General features: G+C 39.6%; 2 protein-coding genes across 3 annotated transcripts in view; both read right to left on the bottom strand.

Moving 5' to 3' along the window:
- zgc:66433 (uncharacterized protein LOC321250 homolog) overlaps nucleotides 1-6441 on the bottom strand; it is a 38688-nt gene extending 32247 nt beyond the window's left edge. The window contains exon 1 of one of the 2 annotated variants that reach the window (XM_063000887.1): nucleotides 6376-6441. The gene's annotated coding sequence lies outside the window, so the exon portion shown is untranslated. The remainder of the gene's footprint in view (nucleotides 1-6375) is intronic. The other variant, XM_063000888.1, reaches the window with a different exon arrangement.
- A 1176-nt stretch (nucleotides 6442-7617) lies between these two features.
- On the bottom strand, nucleotides 7618-12679 carry LOC134319169 (lysozyme g-like). The gene is made up of 6 exons (XM_063000194.1): nucleotides 12633-12679; nucleotides 12475-12534; nucleotides 10135-10218; nucleotides 9851-10047; nucleotides 9029-9167; nucleotides 7618-7906 (listed from the first exon to the last, which is right to left on the bottom strand). The coding sequence occupies exons 1-6, from the start codon at nucleotides 12634-12636 to the stop codon at nucleotides 7773-7775; spliced, it is 618 nt and encodes a 205-aa protein (XP_062856264.1). The 5' UTR covers nucleotides 12637-12679; the 3' UTR covers nucleotides 7618-7772.
- Between the last annotated feature and the right edge of the window lie 5576 nt (nucleotides 12680-18255).

Genomic DNA, 18255 nt, shown 5'->3' with positions numbered 1-18255 from the left:
TAATAAAAATAATAAATAATAATATAATAATAATAATGATAATAATAACATTAATAATAATAATAAAAATAATATAATAATAATGATAATAATAACATTAATAATAATAATAAAAATAATATAATAATAATGATAATAATAATAATGATAATAATAATATTAAATAATAATAAATAATAATAATAATATAATAATAATAATAATATTATTATAATGATGATAATAATAATAATAAATAATAATAATAATATAATAATAATAATTTAATAATAATGATAATAATAATAAGTAGAGATGGGACGATCGATCGGCTATGAATCGGTATCGGACGATTTTTAATCAAACTATGCTATCGGCGATCGGCCGATATTTCCTAAAAGTAGCCGATCCGATCGTGTGATATATAAAGATCACGTTAAGTTAACAGCTCAGTGGATTGATCCAGACTTTGAGCTACAAAGCACCAACCATCACATCACCATTCATCACCCATCGTACAGAAACCATCGTGAAAGCTCTTCATGACCTAAAATAACATCATTAACGTTGTGCATCATACATACGATGTAATTTTGCTGATTGTAATATTTACTTTAAAAAGATAATTCAACCCGGTCACATCTGAGTCGATTCTATCAGCACGTTATATAAACTCCTGGTTCACTTTGGTCAATCGTGAGCGGTTCTTACTTGTGATGTAGATGAGAACAGAAAACGTTACAGAGCCAATCAGAGGCAAAAGTTTATTCATTACCAAATTCGTTAGTTCAGGATCATCTGCTGAACTTTTAGGATCAGAAAACTTTTAGCTGCTTAGACGGAACGAGTCTGACTCGGTTACAGATCTGTGGTAATAACAGTGTAATGAAGCTTTTTAATGTAAGAGAGTCACACAGAATGTTCTGTAGTAGCTGGTGTTTATTTACAACCACCACATTTAATTAATAACAGTAAACACGGAGAGATAACTGAGAAGAGAAACTTACGCTTCGCGAAAAATGAATCGACTCGTGAATCACTTTAAGCGATACAGTGAACAGATCATTTCTCTTAAAGGCACACACACACACACACACACACACACACACACACACACACACACACGCTGCTCCGGTTTATCTTCACTGTAAGGCTCTTTTTAAGGTTTTTTCAGACTGAACTGGATAAGATTAAACCTGCGTGTGTGTGTGGTCAGTTAGACTAATGAAATATAAACCCCCCCCCCCCCCCCCCCGATCGGAATCGGCTAGTGGCCGATATCCCTGAAAGGAGATCGGAGATCAGAATCGGTGCCAAAAACCCCGATCGGTACATCTCTAATAATAATAATAGTAATAATAACATTAAATAATAATAATTAATAATATTAAATAGTAATAATAAATAATATTAAATAGTAATAATAAATAATAATAATATAATAATAATAATAGTAATAATAACCTTCAATAATAATCATTAATAATATTAAATAATAATAATAAAAAATAATAACAATAATAATAATAATAACATTAAATAATAATAATTAATAATATTAAATAATAATAATAATAATAATAATACAGCGTAAACACCTTAATTTAATTTGTAGATAGAACTGATCAATATTTTAGCCTTTTAATTAGAATCCTAAAGGAATTGCTGTGCTTCCGACTTTGCAGCAACAGTTTAGGGAAGGCCCTTTCCTCTTACAGCATGACTGCTTTAAAGCTCAGCTTAATTCAACTCCAGTGTCCTGCACAGAGTCCTGAGCTCAGCTCTACTCAACAGCTCTGGGATGAACCGGAACACCGACTGAGGAGCAGCGGCCAGCCATCTTTTGACTAAACGGGCAGAAATTCCCACAGACACACTTGATCTCGAGAAGTTCGAGTCTCGGTGGGTCAGAGACAAACAGCTTTGGGATGAATTGGGACGTCTGTTGTGCGCCAGGCCTTAATGTACAGTCCGAAATCTACATTAAATCTACAGATACTTTTGGCCCTAAGCAGCTATAATGGAGGAGCTGAATCTCAAACACACTTCATATCACACGCAGTCTTGGATGTGATCGATTCCCACAGGACTCCACAAGAATCCTCCCCCCACCCCCCAGTCTGACAGTTTTTAACCGACTCGAGTTTCCCCAGACCGCTCGGCCGCAGCGCCGCTTCTTTTCCTCCGCTGAGCTCTCGGCATTCCAGCTCACATCTGGAACACATCTCGGACGGCGGCCCCGGGGTCCGAGCTCTAATTAAGGCTGCGCATGTGGAACTGTAAATACCCGAGGAGAGAAAAAACACCGCCAGCGCTGGAATGTTGTGAGAGCGTCGACCGGGAGGGCGGAGGACCCCCGCCGGTTCCTGAACCACGCGCCTCGCGTGCCTGGCCTCTTCTGCTCCGGATGAGAACCCACAGGGGCTGAAAGTGACCCCACAGCGGTCAGGGTCTCTGTGTTCAATCATCCTCCTGAATGAGAAAGAGGACGCCTGCTGGGTCGGCACGGCTGGATCCATCATCCCGACCCCCTCTGGCTCAGCGTGAGGGCGATTAACTGTACCTCCTCCTAATCTGCTGGACCTCACACGTACCGTGTGTGGTACCCCCCCCAAACTCTCTATCAGCTAGAACAACAGCAGTATGTCTGTGGGAATTTGTGCCCATTAAGACAGATGGCAGCATTTGTATGGCTGGGTGCTGATCGATCAGCTGATGTTCCGGTTAATTCCTCAGCCTAGCTGTTAAGGTACTGGACTAGTAATCAAAAGGTTGCTGGATCAAGTCCCACCACTGCCAGGTTGCCACTGTTAGGCTTTGTGCACAGGGGTGCAGGTCATGCTGAATTCAATAATTAGAAGGGGCGTCCAAATACTTCTGCTATATAGTGTATTCCCAGTAGAGCTGTGAACGTTCTTGAGTTCAGTTGTTCAGTTCAGCGGTGTTACCAGCCATGCCGGGTGCTCAGGGAGGGACCGTGTCTCAGGGAGGAAAGGTGGGACAGTTTCTCCTCGCTGCAGCTGCAACAGCGCCTCCTGCTGTCTGTCCATGTATAGGAGGAACACAACACATAGTGCAGCCCTCTATATGAGGGGCGGCTCTCGGTGCGAATCCGCTGCTGGCTGGTGTAAAGAACCAGCCACCAATTCCACACGCCTCGGAGGGGGCGTGTGCTAGTCTGTGGTACTCCTCGACCAGAAGCAGAGGAAGCTTTCTTCTTTATTATTTTGCTCTTCTTATGTAATGCACCAGTTCTACTGAATAATACTGCCACTACTGTGACAGTAGGTTCAGTGTTGTTGGGTTTAGATTAAAAACATTATTATAAATAATAATAATTGTAATAATAATAATAATAATAATAATAATCATCATCATAATAATAAATGTAACAATATAATAATAATAATAAAACATTAATAAAATAATAATAATAATGTTAATAATAATAATAATAATCTTAATAATAAATGTAATAATAATAATAATATCAATAATAATAATAATGTTAATAATAAAGATAATAATAATAATAATAATAGTTAATAATAATGATCATAGTAATAATAAAGATAATAATAATAATAATAATAATAATTGTAATAATAATAATCGTAGTAATAATAATAATAATAATAATAATAATAATAATAATAATAATAATAATGATCATGATCATGGTAATAAAAATAATAATTATACTAGCAATAAAAAGTATAATAATAATACTGCAATATAGTAAGAATATAGTAATAATATTATAATAATATAATATTAATAACATTATAATTGTAATAATAATAATAATAATAATAATAATAATAAAAATAATAATAGTAATAATAATTTCACCAAACAGCACATGATTACATCAATAATCTAAGTTGCTATCTCTAAGTTTTGACTATTTTTTAAATAAAAAGTCCACAATAAAACTTATTGTTTTTGTTTAAGGCAATAAATACAAGGGTGTAAATAATTAAACACATTTTATATCTTTGCATGCGCAGTAAAACAGTTAGAGAGAGAGAGAGAGATTTTCATCAGAGATTTTTCTTATTTTTTTTCTATGTATATACTAGTTCTTTTTTTCAAATATTTATATACAGTGGATATAAAAAGTGTACACACCCCTGTTAAAATGCCAGGTTTAGTGATGTAAAAAAATGAGACCAAGATAAATCATTTCAGAACTTTTACCACCTTTAATGTGACCTATGACCTGTACATCTCCATTAAAAAACAAACTGAAATCTTTAGGGGAAAGAAGTAAAAAATAAACAAATTAAATAATGTGGTTGCATAAGTGTGCACACCCTTAAACTAATACTTTGTTGAAGCACCTTTTGATGTTATTACAGCACTCAGTCTTTTTGGGTAGAAGCCTATCAGCATGGCCCATCTTGACTTAGCAGTATTTGCCCACTCTTCTTTGCAAAAACGCTCCAAATCTGTCAGATTGCGGTGGCATCTCCTGTGTACTGCCCTCTTCAGATCACCCCACAGATTTTCAATCGGATTCAGAGATGGGCTCTGGCTGGGCCATTCCAAAACTTTAGTCTTCTTCTGGTGAAGCCATTCTTTGGTTGATTTGGATGTATGCTTTGGGTCATTGTCATGCTGAAAGATGAAGTTTCTCTTAATCTTCAGCTTTCTAGCAGAAACCTGAAGGTTTTGTGCCAACATCGACTGGTATTTGGAACTGTTCATAATTCCCTCCACCTTGACTATGGCCCCAGTACCAGCTGAAGAAAAACAGCCCCACAGCATGATGCTGCCACCACCATGCTTCACTGAGGGTATGGTGTTCTTTTGGTGATGTGCAGTGTTGTTTTTGCGCCAAACATACCTTTTGGAATTATGGCTGAAAAGTTCAACCTTGGTTTCATCAGACCATAACACATTTTCCCACATGCTTTTAGGAGAGTTCAAATGCGTTTTTGCAAAAATTTTTTGTTTTTCTTCGTAAGAAGAGGCTTCCGTCTTGCCACCCAGACATATGAAGAATACGGGATATTGTTGTCACATGTAGTACACAGCCAGTACGTGCCAGAAATTCCTGCAACTCCTTTAATGTTGCTGTAGGCCTCTTGGTAGCCTCCCTGACCAGTTTTCTTCTTGTCTTTTCATCAATTTTACAGGGACGTCCTGTTTTTGGCAATGTCACCGTTGTCCTATATTTTCTCCACTTGATAATGACTGTCTTCACTGTGTTCCATGGTGTATATATAATGCCTTGGAAATTCTTTTGTACCCTTCTCCAGACTGATGCCTTTTGACAATGAGATCCCTCTGATGCTTTAGGAGCTCTCTGCGGACCCGAGCTTTTGCTGTAAGACGCGACTAAGAAAATGTCAGGAAAAGCCTACTAGAACAACTGAACTTATTTGGGGTTAATCAGAGGCACTTTAAATGATGGCAGGTGTCTACTGATTCCTATTTAACATGAGTTTGAATGTAATAGGTTCATTCTGAACACAGCCACACCCCCAGTTATAAGAGGGTGTGCACACTTATGCAACCACATTAGTTTTGTTTTTTATTTTTTACTTCTTGCCCCTAAAGATTTCAGTTTGTTTTTTAATTGAGATGTTCAGGTTATAGGTCACATTAAAGGTGGAAAAAGTTCTGAAATTATTTATCCTGGTCTCATTTTTTTACATCACTAAACCTGGCATTTTAACAAGGGTGTGTACACTTTTTATATCCACTGTATACTAATGTAAGCTTTGACAATACAAATATGTAAATTTGTCATGTCAGTAAAGCAAATTGAATTGAATTGAGAGAGAGAGAGAGAGAGAATAGTGAGAGATCTCGGCTTGTTTAACTTTTTATTGTTTAGTGAATCGATCTGTTTCACAAACTCTGGACTTTATCCTGAACTTAGAACCCAACCCACCACTGATACAATAACTCAGAGTTTAAACTGCTGTCTACAAAACAAAACCACTCCGGCAGTGAGAAGGTGCCAAATTTCACTGTACTCAGCTACATTTGGGACACAGTGACGTCACCGGCCCCTGTGTTAGATCAAGAGTAGATCAGAAACTGTTTTGAGTTTTCAGATAGCAAACAGAACCTCAAACCAAATCCAACAGAAATCAATAGAATTTAATATCGAATTCGATTAGAAAACATCGTTAAATAAGTAAATAGTTACACACCGATCCCAGCTGTGTGTGTGTGTGTGTGTGTGTGTGTGTGTAAATAAAAAGAGATCAGATTAAAGATCAGCGGTTTTACCAGAAACGAGAAAGTTTAGAGGACACACACACACACACACACACACACACACACACACACACGATCAGAAATGAGAAAGTTTAGAGGACACACACACACACACACACACACACACACACACACACGATCAGAAATGAGAAATGTACTCACTAAATTACTGACTGGCTGGAAGTCTGATATAATCCATCAGATCCTGAACCATGACTGACTGATCGTTCCACCACAGTCACATCTACAGTCAGTCAGTCAGTCAGTGCTGCTGCTACTGTGATGTGTGTGAGTGCAGCGCCACCTGCTGTCCAAAATTACACATTACTGCTGTCTATTTACAACACCGACACATGTACTGTACATCAAGTTCCATTTACACCCAGAATGCGGTTTGTACTTACACCGATCAGCCATAACATTAAAACCACCTCCTTGTTTCTACACTCACTGTCCATGTTATCAGCTCCACTTACCATATAGAAGCACTTTGTAGTTCTACAATTACTGACTGTAGTCCATCTGTTTCTCTACATGCTGTTCTTCAATGGTCAGGACCCCCACAGGACCCCCACAGAGCAGGTATTATTTAGGTGGTGGATGATTCTCAGCACTGCAGTGACACTGACATGGTGGTGGTGTGTTAGTGTGTGTTGTGCTGGTATGAGTGGATCAGACACAGCAGCGCTGCTGGAGTTTTTAAACACCTCACTGTCACTGCTGGACTGAGAATAGTCCACCAACCAAAAATATCCAGCCAACAGCGCCCCGTGGGCAGCGTCCTGTACCCACTGATGAAGGTCTAGAAGATGAGCGACTCAAACAGCAGCAATAGATGAGCGATCGTCTCTGACTTTACATCTACAAGGTGGACCAACTAGGTAGGAGTGTCTAATAGAGTGGACAGTGAGTGGACACTGTATTTAAAAACTCCAGCAGCACTGCTGTGTCTGATCCACTCATACAACAAATAATAAATAATACCTGCTCTGTGGGGGTCCTGACCATTAAAGAACAGCATGAAAGGGGGCTAACAAAGCATGTAGAGAAACAGATGGACTACAGTCAGTAATTGTACAACTACAAAGTGCTTCTATATGGTAAGTGGAGCTGATAAAATGCACAGTGACACTGTTCCATGTGAAGTTCAGAAAGTGGCCATACAGTTTTCCATGCTACATTGGTGTACAAGCATTATTTCACCTCCCCAGGAACAATCTTTTACAACACAAGAAAATGTAAACGATGTGAATCAAGAAGAATTTTAATTTCAGCAATAAAAACAAATTCTCCACTTAGATGGGCAAAAAAAAGCTACAGATTTCTATTAAGCATGAAAAAATAAAAACGTTACAAGTGTTTAATCTTACTAAAATTAAAAGCATTTTTTTCAGAAGGAGATACAAATGCAGCCCTTACACAGCTGAACTATTCTGATTATTATGATGATCCACGATAAATATTTGCATAATTTATCAAAAGTATCAGCTCCTAACATATGTTCTCCAAACCACCGTCCACATCATCACATGGTGCTGCATGGCATCTGTGGACGTTCCTTAAAACCCATTGCGTTTGAAGCACTGCGCTCTGGCCACCACGTCGTTAGCGTAATCGCCCCCTGTGGTACCAACGTCCATTTTCTCATAGGTCTGGACGTTTCCCACGCCGGCGTTGTAGGCCGAGATTCCACCTGGAAAACAGGAAACAGAATCTAACTGTTTACTAGTATTGATGACTCTTTTGAAACATGCAGCGCTTGGACATGCTAGGGGTCACACGGCAAGCAAACTTTAAACTGTCGTGGAATTGCTGCTCAGGTGGCGCAGTGGTAAAAACATACGCTGGAACCAGAGCTGGATCTCGAATACATCGCATCGAGTCTCGGCTCTGCCTGCCGGCTAAGGCTGAGCAGCCACATAAACAACGATTGGCCTGTTGTTCAGATATGGGCGGGACTAAGCCGGATGGGGTCTCTCTTTCATGACTGGTACAACCTCTGCTGGGAAAAGAGTGCTCTCAGGGTGTGTCTCTACGTACACAACGCTGAGCTGCACTGCACTCGTCAAAGTGTAGGTGATAAAATGCATACGGCTGCTGCCCACGTGTTGGAGGGGGTGTGGGTTAGCTTCGTTCTCCTCAATCAGAGCGGGGATCGGCATTGGTGGAGACGAAGCATGACGCAATCGGTCAATTATATGCACTAAAAGGGCGAAAAAGAGAGAAAATGCATAAAGAAAAAAAAAAAAATATATATATATATATATATAAACTGTCATGGAATTAAAGGCTGGCTGCCGTGCATTTCTTTTCAGCATACAGAAGTGTAAAGCTTGCTTGATGGTGGACAGTGTTACCCCTGTTCCAGAAGCTTCGTATTCTTTTTAGTGAAAACATCACAGGAATCCAGAGAACCAGGAGAGGCTACAGGACTCAAAAAGCTGCCACAACACCCACAGAAGAGTTTCTCCCAGGTGTAGTGAGGAACATTTGATGAGGTGCAGAAAATGCTTTGAAGTATAGTTCAAACAGAATCTGTCAGGCTGCGCTGCCCCCACCTGCTGGCCAATGTAGGTATGACAGGTTGGGGGAGTTACTGCAAGTACTGTTGTTGATTGTTTTTAATAACGTTTTTGGTATTATTGTTTTCTGGCTGGTAACAACCTCTCTGTTTGCTGTTTGAGCCACTCCACCATGTTCTCTGAGGTCACGGTACATCGTTACACATCCCCCCCCAAAAAAAACCCCCAAAAAAAACCAAACAAACAAACAGCAAAATACGTTTTTATGACATTGAAGATTTGACAGTAAGTACCTTTGAGCTGCTTCTCCTTGGACCATTTGGGAAATTTTTTTTTTACTGCTTTTATGCTGTTGATCAGGATCTCGGTGCCCTGTGTGAGGTGTTCCTTGCTGTTCCAGGCTCCTCTAGGTGTGTGGCTTTTTTTGTCGACCTGAAAAAAGCAGTATCATACATTATAATACAGACCAGATCATGAAGGAATAAAGAACTAAGTTTGTAGACACTTAAGTGGCGCAGCAGTTTATTAAGACAGCCCAGAGTGACGCAGAAATGATGGGCCATGTCTGAACAGGGATGGCCAAAGCCTTGAACAGGAATGGTGCCCTGTCCAGATGTGGCCACTGTTTCTTGGTGAAACCCCGGATCTGCCACAACCCTAACAGAGACGAATCAGTTGCTGAGAAAAGTACCTTTTTGCAAAGCTCCTGCCTTTTTTACAGAAAAAAAGAAAGCTTTTTGCAGCTTTATTGTTCATTTTTTGCTCATGTCAACCATTCACTTAGATTATGAGGGTCCGATTCCTAACAGGACTTGAGACGGAACATCAGATAGACCATCGAAGTTCTTGAATTATATTTGCTCTGTGTCTTGACTTGTCACCTTGATGAAACACCTAAATAAATTATTTGTTTGGGCATTGATATTAAATTCTTCTCTAACTTGTTAAATCTTAAGTGAATCTATGTGAGTAGATGTGGGGGTGTAGTAAACTGAATAAGGCTGTGCTCAACGTAAGTGCTGTTCATAGCCAACTTTTGCAAAGACTTTGCCTGATGTAATCTCAGTAGAGATCACAACTGGTTTGTCAAGCCCATTACCACACCATTAACAAACCTGCATGAGTCCAAAACCATTTCCATTGTCTCCCCAACCGTTTTCGAGCGCGGCTCCAGCCCTGGACTCTCTGGAGATGATGGCCGCGATCACAGCCGGGTCCATTTTCTTGGCTCGTGCAACCTTGACGATGAGGTCCTTGTACTGCTCCATCCTCTGCAGGTCGTGCTCGCACAGCTTGTTCGACGCCGCCACACCTTCCGCCAATAAGTGAGCGTGGTTAGTTTGGATGCCGGACCGAAGATCATAGGAAAAAGTAAGAAATGCGGTGGCGGTAGACTGACCTTTTACGGTCAGGTTGTCCTGGCTGGCTGTTACCTCTGAGGCTCCAGTGGTGTCGATCTTCATGACATTTCCAAAATCGCAAACTAGAAGTGACATGTAAATTTACATTTACATTTTCAGCATTTAGCAGACTCTCTTATCCAGAGAGACTTCCAAAGGTGCTTCCTCAGTAAACATTTCTAGTTCAAGTAAGTGACAGTCTAAAAACACAACTGCTGAAAGTTATAGCTCAAAGTATTTATTATTTTTTCCCTCCCAATTTTCCTCCCCATTCTAGTCGTGTCCAGTTACCCTGAATGCGTCCTCTATTCTGATTCAACCCGTTACCGCTGACTGAGGACGCCTCTCAACTGACATGCGCCCCCTCCGGCACGTACAGTCAGTACAGACTGCATTTTTCACCTGCATGAGTCGAGTTCATACACTTGACGGGCACCGTGTACGGAGGGCCACACCGCCATCAGCATTATTCCTCAGCCCTGTGCAGGCGCCATCAGTCAGCCAGCAGGGGCCGCAGTCGCACCAGTTATGAGGACCTATGATCCGACTTTCTTACCCTCTAACCCTGAACAACAGCCAATCGTTGTTCATGCTGCCGCCCAGCCTCGGAAAGGCAGAGCTGAGATTCCATACGATGTATTCGAAACCCCAACTCTGGTGAGCTAGCGTACTTTACCGCTGCGCCACCTGAGCTGCAGCTCAAAGTATTTTTAATAAAGAGTGTAGAAAATGAGTACACGCACATCAGTTTTCAACTTATGCGCTTAGTTAAGAACTGATGAGGCTCTTCAATCGTCTTTTGAAGGTGCTGAGAGACTCAGATGTTTGAACAGACGAGTTGGGTGCTGGTACAGAGAAGAGTTTTGCTGTCCATCTTGCTCGAGTTCTGAGTGGTGGATAAAGATGAGCGAGACTCGTGGCTTGAGCATTGTGTGGTACAGAATAGGTTTAATAGTTCTTCAAAGTATATTAGAGCTGGTCCATTTTTGATTTGGCAGAGGTGGGGTGAGGTGGCAGTGCTTGGGTTGACTGAAAACTGCTGCATTTTAAATGAGTTTCTGGGGTTTATTCGTGGACATGGGGGCACCTGCCAAGAGGGAGTTGCAGTAGGCCAGCCCATAGATGATGAGGGATTGAACAAGAATCTAAGTGGCTTAGAGTAGCATAGAGAGAAATGGACAAATCTTCCTGATGTTAAAGAGGAGGAACCGGCATGATCCTGTCATATTAGCTACATAAGCTATCCTGGGCAGCACAGAGGTTTTGTACATTATCAGATGGTTTGATCTAAGAGTTTTTGAGAGAAATGACTAGGTCTTGGGGTGATCTTCAGGAATATGAATAGGAAGTTTTAGGTGATGAGCTGACATCCATAATGAGATATCTGCCAGACATGCTGATATTCGGGTTAACACTTGTGTCTCTGAAGAAGGGAACAAGCCGAGTATTATAGGCATAGGAGTGGTAAGAGAAACCATGGGAGGATATGACCTTATCAAGAGAGTTCCATCTTGAAAGCTATAGGGACAACATCAGATGATAAGGAGTTGATGATGATGGGTGTGATAAAGGGATAAGGTCTTGTGAGACTTGAAGGATTGTAAATGAAATGGGATCTAGCGGGCAGGGTGTGGGGTTTGTAGCTGTGCAACTTCTTTGGTGGTAAGTAGAGATGAGCTAATGAGTAAATAAGTGGTTTGAGGATCAATAGAAATAATGGTAGTTGGAGAAAAGGGTTCATTTCTCAGTCATTTTCTGAAAGAATGTACCTAGTAGTCAGCAGCAGTAGGGGAGGCGAAGAGAGGAGGAGGATTTAAAAGTGAAAAAAGAGAGTTTGAGATTGAGGCAACAGTTGAGGGTACAGTAGATGGAGTTACTGGTATTACTGTCCCTGTGGTGTGACTGGAGATGTCTGTGAGGACTGTGGGATATATAGACAGGTATTGGTGAGTAGTACATGCTGGAGTGGAGGTTATTCACAATGAAGTAAAGGAAACAGACCGAGAGTAAGCAGAAACTGCTTATTAAATGCTTACCCAGAAGTAGCTGAAAGGGTTGGTCAATTATCGTTGGTTAAATTATTAGGAAAAAATAGATTATGCAGAGGACAAGGACCTTGAAGAAGACTTTAGAAATGGTTTAGGTCGGACCACTACAGATACCCAGTTTACAATTACACCTTGGGATCTGAAACTAGTTCTAACAGTTGTCCACACAAATGACATCTTATACAGACTAGGACAGAACAGTAAACTCAACTTAACAGTAGCTTCAGTTACCTACACAGATAAATTCTATCACAAGTTAAAACTGAAAGTTTACTGAAACAAGAGACCTACCTTTACCAGGAGTACAAAGTGTAAACAAAAGCAAGACACCAGCACTGATCACCAGAGCACCTACAGATGTTTATGTAAAATAGATGGAAGATAGATTACTCAAACAGATAAACTTATGTAACTCTGTGGAAAGGCATTGGTTTGCGTTACATACTTACCCATGTTGGCAGATTGGGCTTCTTCTTTACTCTGTACCTTCACCACCTGATGTGAAGTGGGTTTTGTGAGTGAGTTTGGGAAGTGCTGAAAAGTTTTCTAAATAAAAGAGAAAGTAAACATGAGGAAATTTGGAATTTAAATTTGGAAGTTTAGTCATAAAGCCTTTATTTAAAGAAGACAGAAGTAACAGTTCACAATGCAACCAGTCATATCAAATCTTTCCCAACGCTCACATTATGTGACGGGAACCCCCCAAAGAATTCAGTGCTTTTAATAGTATTCAAAATACAAAATATAGACAGAAGTATTGGGACCGCCCTTCTAATTATTTAATCATTGTGTTTCACACAGACAGACTAGGACATAACAGTAAACTCTAACTTAACCGTAGCTTCAGTTACCTACACAAGGCAAGGCAAGTTTATTTGTATAGCACCTTTCATACACAGTGGCAATTCAAAGTGCTTTACATCAGGAAAAAAAAAAAATTAAAAGCATTAAAACATTCCTGAGATCTAGAATCTCAGAAAGACTTCTTGCAAACATTTAGTTACAATTAAGAGAGCATGAAATTGAAACAAGAGAGATAAAAAATTAAGAACATGAAAAATTAAAAGAAAATATTGTAAAATATACCCTACAATTTAGAATGTACACTACTCTATAAAAAGAATTATTAAGAGCCTGAAATACTAAAAGAAATAGGGTAAAATGAGGGTAATAGCAAACATTTTGAGCTCAATCATAGGCACAAGAAAAAAGAAAAGATTTTAACCTGGATTTAAAGATTTCTACATTTAAGGAACTTCTAATATCTCCTGGCAGTCTGTTCCAGTTATATGCAGCCCAACAGCTAAATGCTGCTTCACCATGTTTAGTTTGGACTCTGGGCTCAAAACCACAAAAGCACAAGTTTATCTAACTTGTGATAGATAAATTCTATCACAAGTTAACACAGAAAGTTTACTGAAACAAGAGACCTACCTTTACCAGGAGTACAAAGTGTAAACACAAGTAAGACACCAGCACTGATTGCTGTAATGCCTACAAACTCAATTTATATTAAGTCAAGCCCTGCCCCAAGTTTACACCTCGGGATCAGAAACTCGTTCTACTAAACAAACAAACAACAAATTTAGCTGGAATTCTAGACTGAATTTCACTGGCAACAACACTGTTTGTTTTATTGCCAGTGAAACTGGTGCATTACAAAGACGCAGATGGATTCTTTAAGATAGAAGATAGACCTTAAAATAAAGAAAAGATTTAGGGTGCAGGGTTTGAATCCCCAGGGGTGCTATCGACCGGTTGGGTGTCTACATGCAGACATGATTGACCAAGTTTGGTCAGTGTTCCTAAACTCTGCTCTAAATGGTAACTCAAACCAAGCAAGTCAAAATTACGGAATTAGGTGGATGGGAAAATAGTCAATTACTGAATAATTTATGTCAACAACTAGCAGTTCTCACCACGCCCTGCTTCACATTTAGACTCACGGTCCTCTGAATTTTAGGTGAAGAGACAACGCCTATTAGCATCTTTCCTGCTCGGCAGCATCTTATTCATGCCAGTTCTGTTTTTTGTTGCTTTTTGAATTCCATGAGAAGAGAAGGATAGCTGGATATCCAGGACAACATAGAGGTTTTGAACATTATCAGATGGTTTGATCTGAGAGTCACTGAGAGGAATGATTAGGTCTTGGGATGGAGATAGATCACTGAGCTGGAACTTATGTGTCTTGAAGGTGATGTAGATTCCTTCCATGACACTTGGTAGGAAGCCCCTACCAGGTAGTACTCCGTCCACTGCCATGCAGAGCCACTTATTCCAAGGTTGGAGAGGGTGGACAAGAGAATTCAGCTTCATGAAGCCGCTGTTTCTGTAAAGTGTGCTGCTTTAAACCAGACAAATACTGATCATACGGATCATGGAGGTCATTCTGCATGAGAAAAAAACAATGATTGTGGACAGCCTGTTCAAGAACTGTGGATAGATAAGAGAGAAATGATATTGGTCTGTATCTGTGTAGATGTGTTGTGTCTGGTGTGGGTTCCTTAGAAGGGATGATATCCTGTCCCTTTTTGAAAGCTGTAGGGACAATATCAAATGATAAGGAGTTGATGATGATGGATGTGATAAAGGGTTTCAAGGTCTTGTGAAGTCTTGCCCTGCTCTGAATTTAGCAGCTTAAGTCTCGACTGCAATTCTGAACAAAAGAAAAGGTCTTTTGTACCAGCAGTAGGTAGGCATATGAAGCAAAGATCCAGCTGTTTGAAAGCGCTGATGGATTCATAACGACGGAAGGTTACCTAAAAATGATAAGATTTTGGGCAGCACAGTGACGGGGAGGATATGCGCTGTGCCATCACCCCAAGAGCACATTGTACAATGCTACAAGGGGGCAAATGGTACCCAAGTGTAACAGCTCATTGACCAACTTGCTGAGGATTTTTTTTTAGACAGAATAGCTTTTTAATTTTGGTGAGTGTTCCACAGTGCTGGTCTAAAGGGCAACTCGAACCAAGCGAGTCAAAAGGAATTGATTTAAAAAGTGATTTAAAATGTAAACAACTGGCATTGCTCACCACACCTTGCATTCTTTCTTTCCTGCCCAGCAGCATCTTATTCATGCCAGTTCTTTTTGTTGCTTTTTGGATCACTGAGACAGTTTTAGGTTAGTTTAGCCATCATAAACAACAACCAATGCCCCGCTCCAAATGTAACACCTTACAGATTGACTGGTGTTCTGGCAGGTGGGCATATGAACAAATATCCAGCTGTTGTGAAACCTGGGTAGCCTGGAAGCTCTGTGTCCACGTGGGTTGCTTCGGTTTCCATCCACATGTCCAAAGACATGCAGTCAGGTGAACAGGTGGAGTTTAATAAGAGTAAATAAGAGTAATTTCTTCATGTTGATGTGAAAGATTCAGGGTGCAGGGTTTGAATCCCCAGGGGTGCTATCGACCGGTTCGGTGTCTACATGCAGACATGATTAACCAAGTTAAACCTGAGGGCAAGAGCTCAAGTAACCAAATGATGGGTGAATTCTTTATGATAAAGTTTGGTCAGTGTTCCAAAACTCTGGTCTAAATGGTAACTCGAACCAAGCAAGTCAAAATTACGGAATTAGGTGGATGGGAAAATAGTCCATTACTGAATAATGTCAACATGTCAACAACTAGCAGTTCTCACCACGCCCTGCTTCACATTTACACTCAGACATACTGTCCTCTGATTTTTAGGTGAACAGACAACGCCTATTAAAAACAATGGTGTCAAGAGCATCTTTCCTGCTCGGCAGCATCTTATTCATGCCAGTTCTGTTTTTTGTTGCTTTTTGAATTCCATGAGAAGAGAAGGATAGCTGGATATCCAGGACAACATAGAGGTTTTGAACATTATCAGATGGTTTGATCTGAGAGTCACTGAGAGGAATGATTAGGTCTTGGGATGGAGATAGATCTCTGAGCCGGGACTTATGTGTCTGAGAGAGGGAATGGCAGAACGAGCCGAGTAACATATATTGTATTCTCTTGGTCCTTGTCTTATTATAGTCAGTGTTGTCTTTATTTTTTTTTGCTTTGTCCTTGGTCCTGGTGTCCCCATAGTGCCTTGCCTTTCGTGTCCTCAATAGCTTTTAACGTAACTTTAACTTAGGAATTAGCATTCTTGGTTTAGTCTAGTTTTGGGCTTTAATAATTTAGTGTTTCCAAGCCAACCTTAAAGATTTATGTGCATAGTGTAGTCTAGTGTATATTCCTTGTTCCTGATAAAATATCCTGCACACATCTCTGTGCTCATGTCCTGTTTTAGCAGAAACAAATCTGATTTATGGTAACAACAAGTGGTGTATAGTAATGAAGTAATAATACTTCGTTACAGTATTTAAGTAGTTTTTTGGAGTATCTGTACTTTACTGGAGTATAAAAATTTTCTGCAACTTTTACTTTTACTCCAATACATTTGCCGTATGTAAATTCGTTACTACAAAAGAAAACGACAATAATTTTTACCTAAATGATGTATCAGACTGACAATGTCACAACATTCACGTCTTTAACCCTTTAATGGTCTCAACAAGGAAATAATGTTTAAAAGATGATTTCTTTGCTTTTCTTGTTTTTAACTTTTCCAACTTTTCATGGATGATTTTTCAGCTGCTGCTTCAAGTTGACATTTAATTTAGAAATGGTGTTTTCTTAAAATAACATCTGTGTGATCTACCAATATTTTAGAGTTTAACACGTAATACGGTGGCCGAGAAGTGCAAAACAAATAAACATTTTAGAAAACAAAATTACAAAAGTAAAAACAAATTTACCAGCGCCGAAAATGTTTTACAAACGGCCGATCTGACGGAAAGGGTAGGTACGATACACAGGAAGTGCTTGTTGCTTACATGTTGTCAATCAAACTGTTTCGCGAGAGTAAAGTGAATGGAGTTTGTGATGGTAACGCTACACAATAGTGATGGGCAGATGAAGCCTCATTAAAGCTTTTGAAGCTTTTTCCTGATTGTGCTGAAAATGATTTGAAGCATTAAAAGTGGACATCAGAGCAGAGTGACACCTGGTGGCTTTAGGAATGCATTGCAGCCTCCATATATTCAACACTGTGAAACATACGAACCCTCGGTGGTTTAACAGATCACCAAATATCTGCAAATAATTCTCTTTACTTTAATAAAGCATTGTGTTAAAATTTGTCATGTACCTGTACAATTCTCTGAGACTCGGAAAGTGATCAGGGGTTCGACTGTCTCTTAAATAGTCAGTGAGATAAAAGCGCCAAAGCTTTGAATCAGTCCCACACATTCCTGGTGGTTTAATATGAGCTCGAATACACAGAGTCGACTCAGCGTGAAACAAAGGTGAAACGAGCTTCGAAGCCTCGGTATCGAATGTCCCGTCCCTACTAAACAATGTTTTGGGCCGCTTTTGTTCTTCTCTGTGTGAATTCCTTAGATGTTTAGAAGAGCGGACGGTAGATAGAGATGTACAGGCCACATCTAAAAGTCTTCTTTCGTCTGCACTTTAAACAATCTAAGAAGGGGTCAACTGGATAAAATGATTTCCACAAAATGGACAAAACACACAAACTCTGTTCACTTTACCCCCGCCAAACAGTTTGATTGACAAAAGGGCAGCAACAAGCACTTCCTGTGTATTGTACCTACCCTTTCCGTCAGATCGGCTGTTTGTAAGTTTGTTTCGGCACGGGTAAAAGTGTTTCACCTCTTGTAAATTTGTTTTTACTTTTGTCATTTTGTTTTCTAAAATGTTCATTTGTTTTGCATCTCTCGGCCACCGTAAGATACGACCCAAACAAGATTATTTAATACAGCTTTTTAAACTAATTTAAACTAATAGTTGAGCAGATCATTAAAGGGTTAAAAGTGGGGTCTTATATAAACCCAGTATATTTAATGTTTTGACTGGTCAACTTCATTTCAACTCTTAACATGCATAAACATGCATTTTAGGCACATTCCAAAAAAGTTGGAACAGGGTAATTTATGGCTAATAATGAGGTAAAAAAATAAATAAATAAATAATGACATGATTTCAAACAGGTGCACAAATCATGTTCAGATAAAGGAATAAAATGTATTTTGTTCTATAA

Source organism: Trichomycterus rosablanca, chromosome 8 (genome assembly GCF_030014385.1).
Source record: "Trichomycterus rosablanca isolate fTriRos1 chromosome 8, fTriRos1.hap1, whole genome shotgun sequence".
NCBI classification, from domain to species: Eukaryota; Metazoa; Chordata; class Actinopteri; order Siluriformes; family Trichomycteridae; genus Trichomycterus; species Trichomycterus rosablanca.
This window is presented reverse-complemented; position numbering and strand designations above follow the sequence as displayed.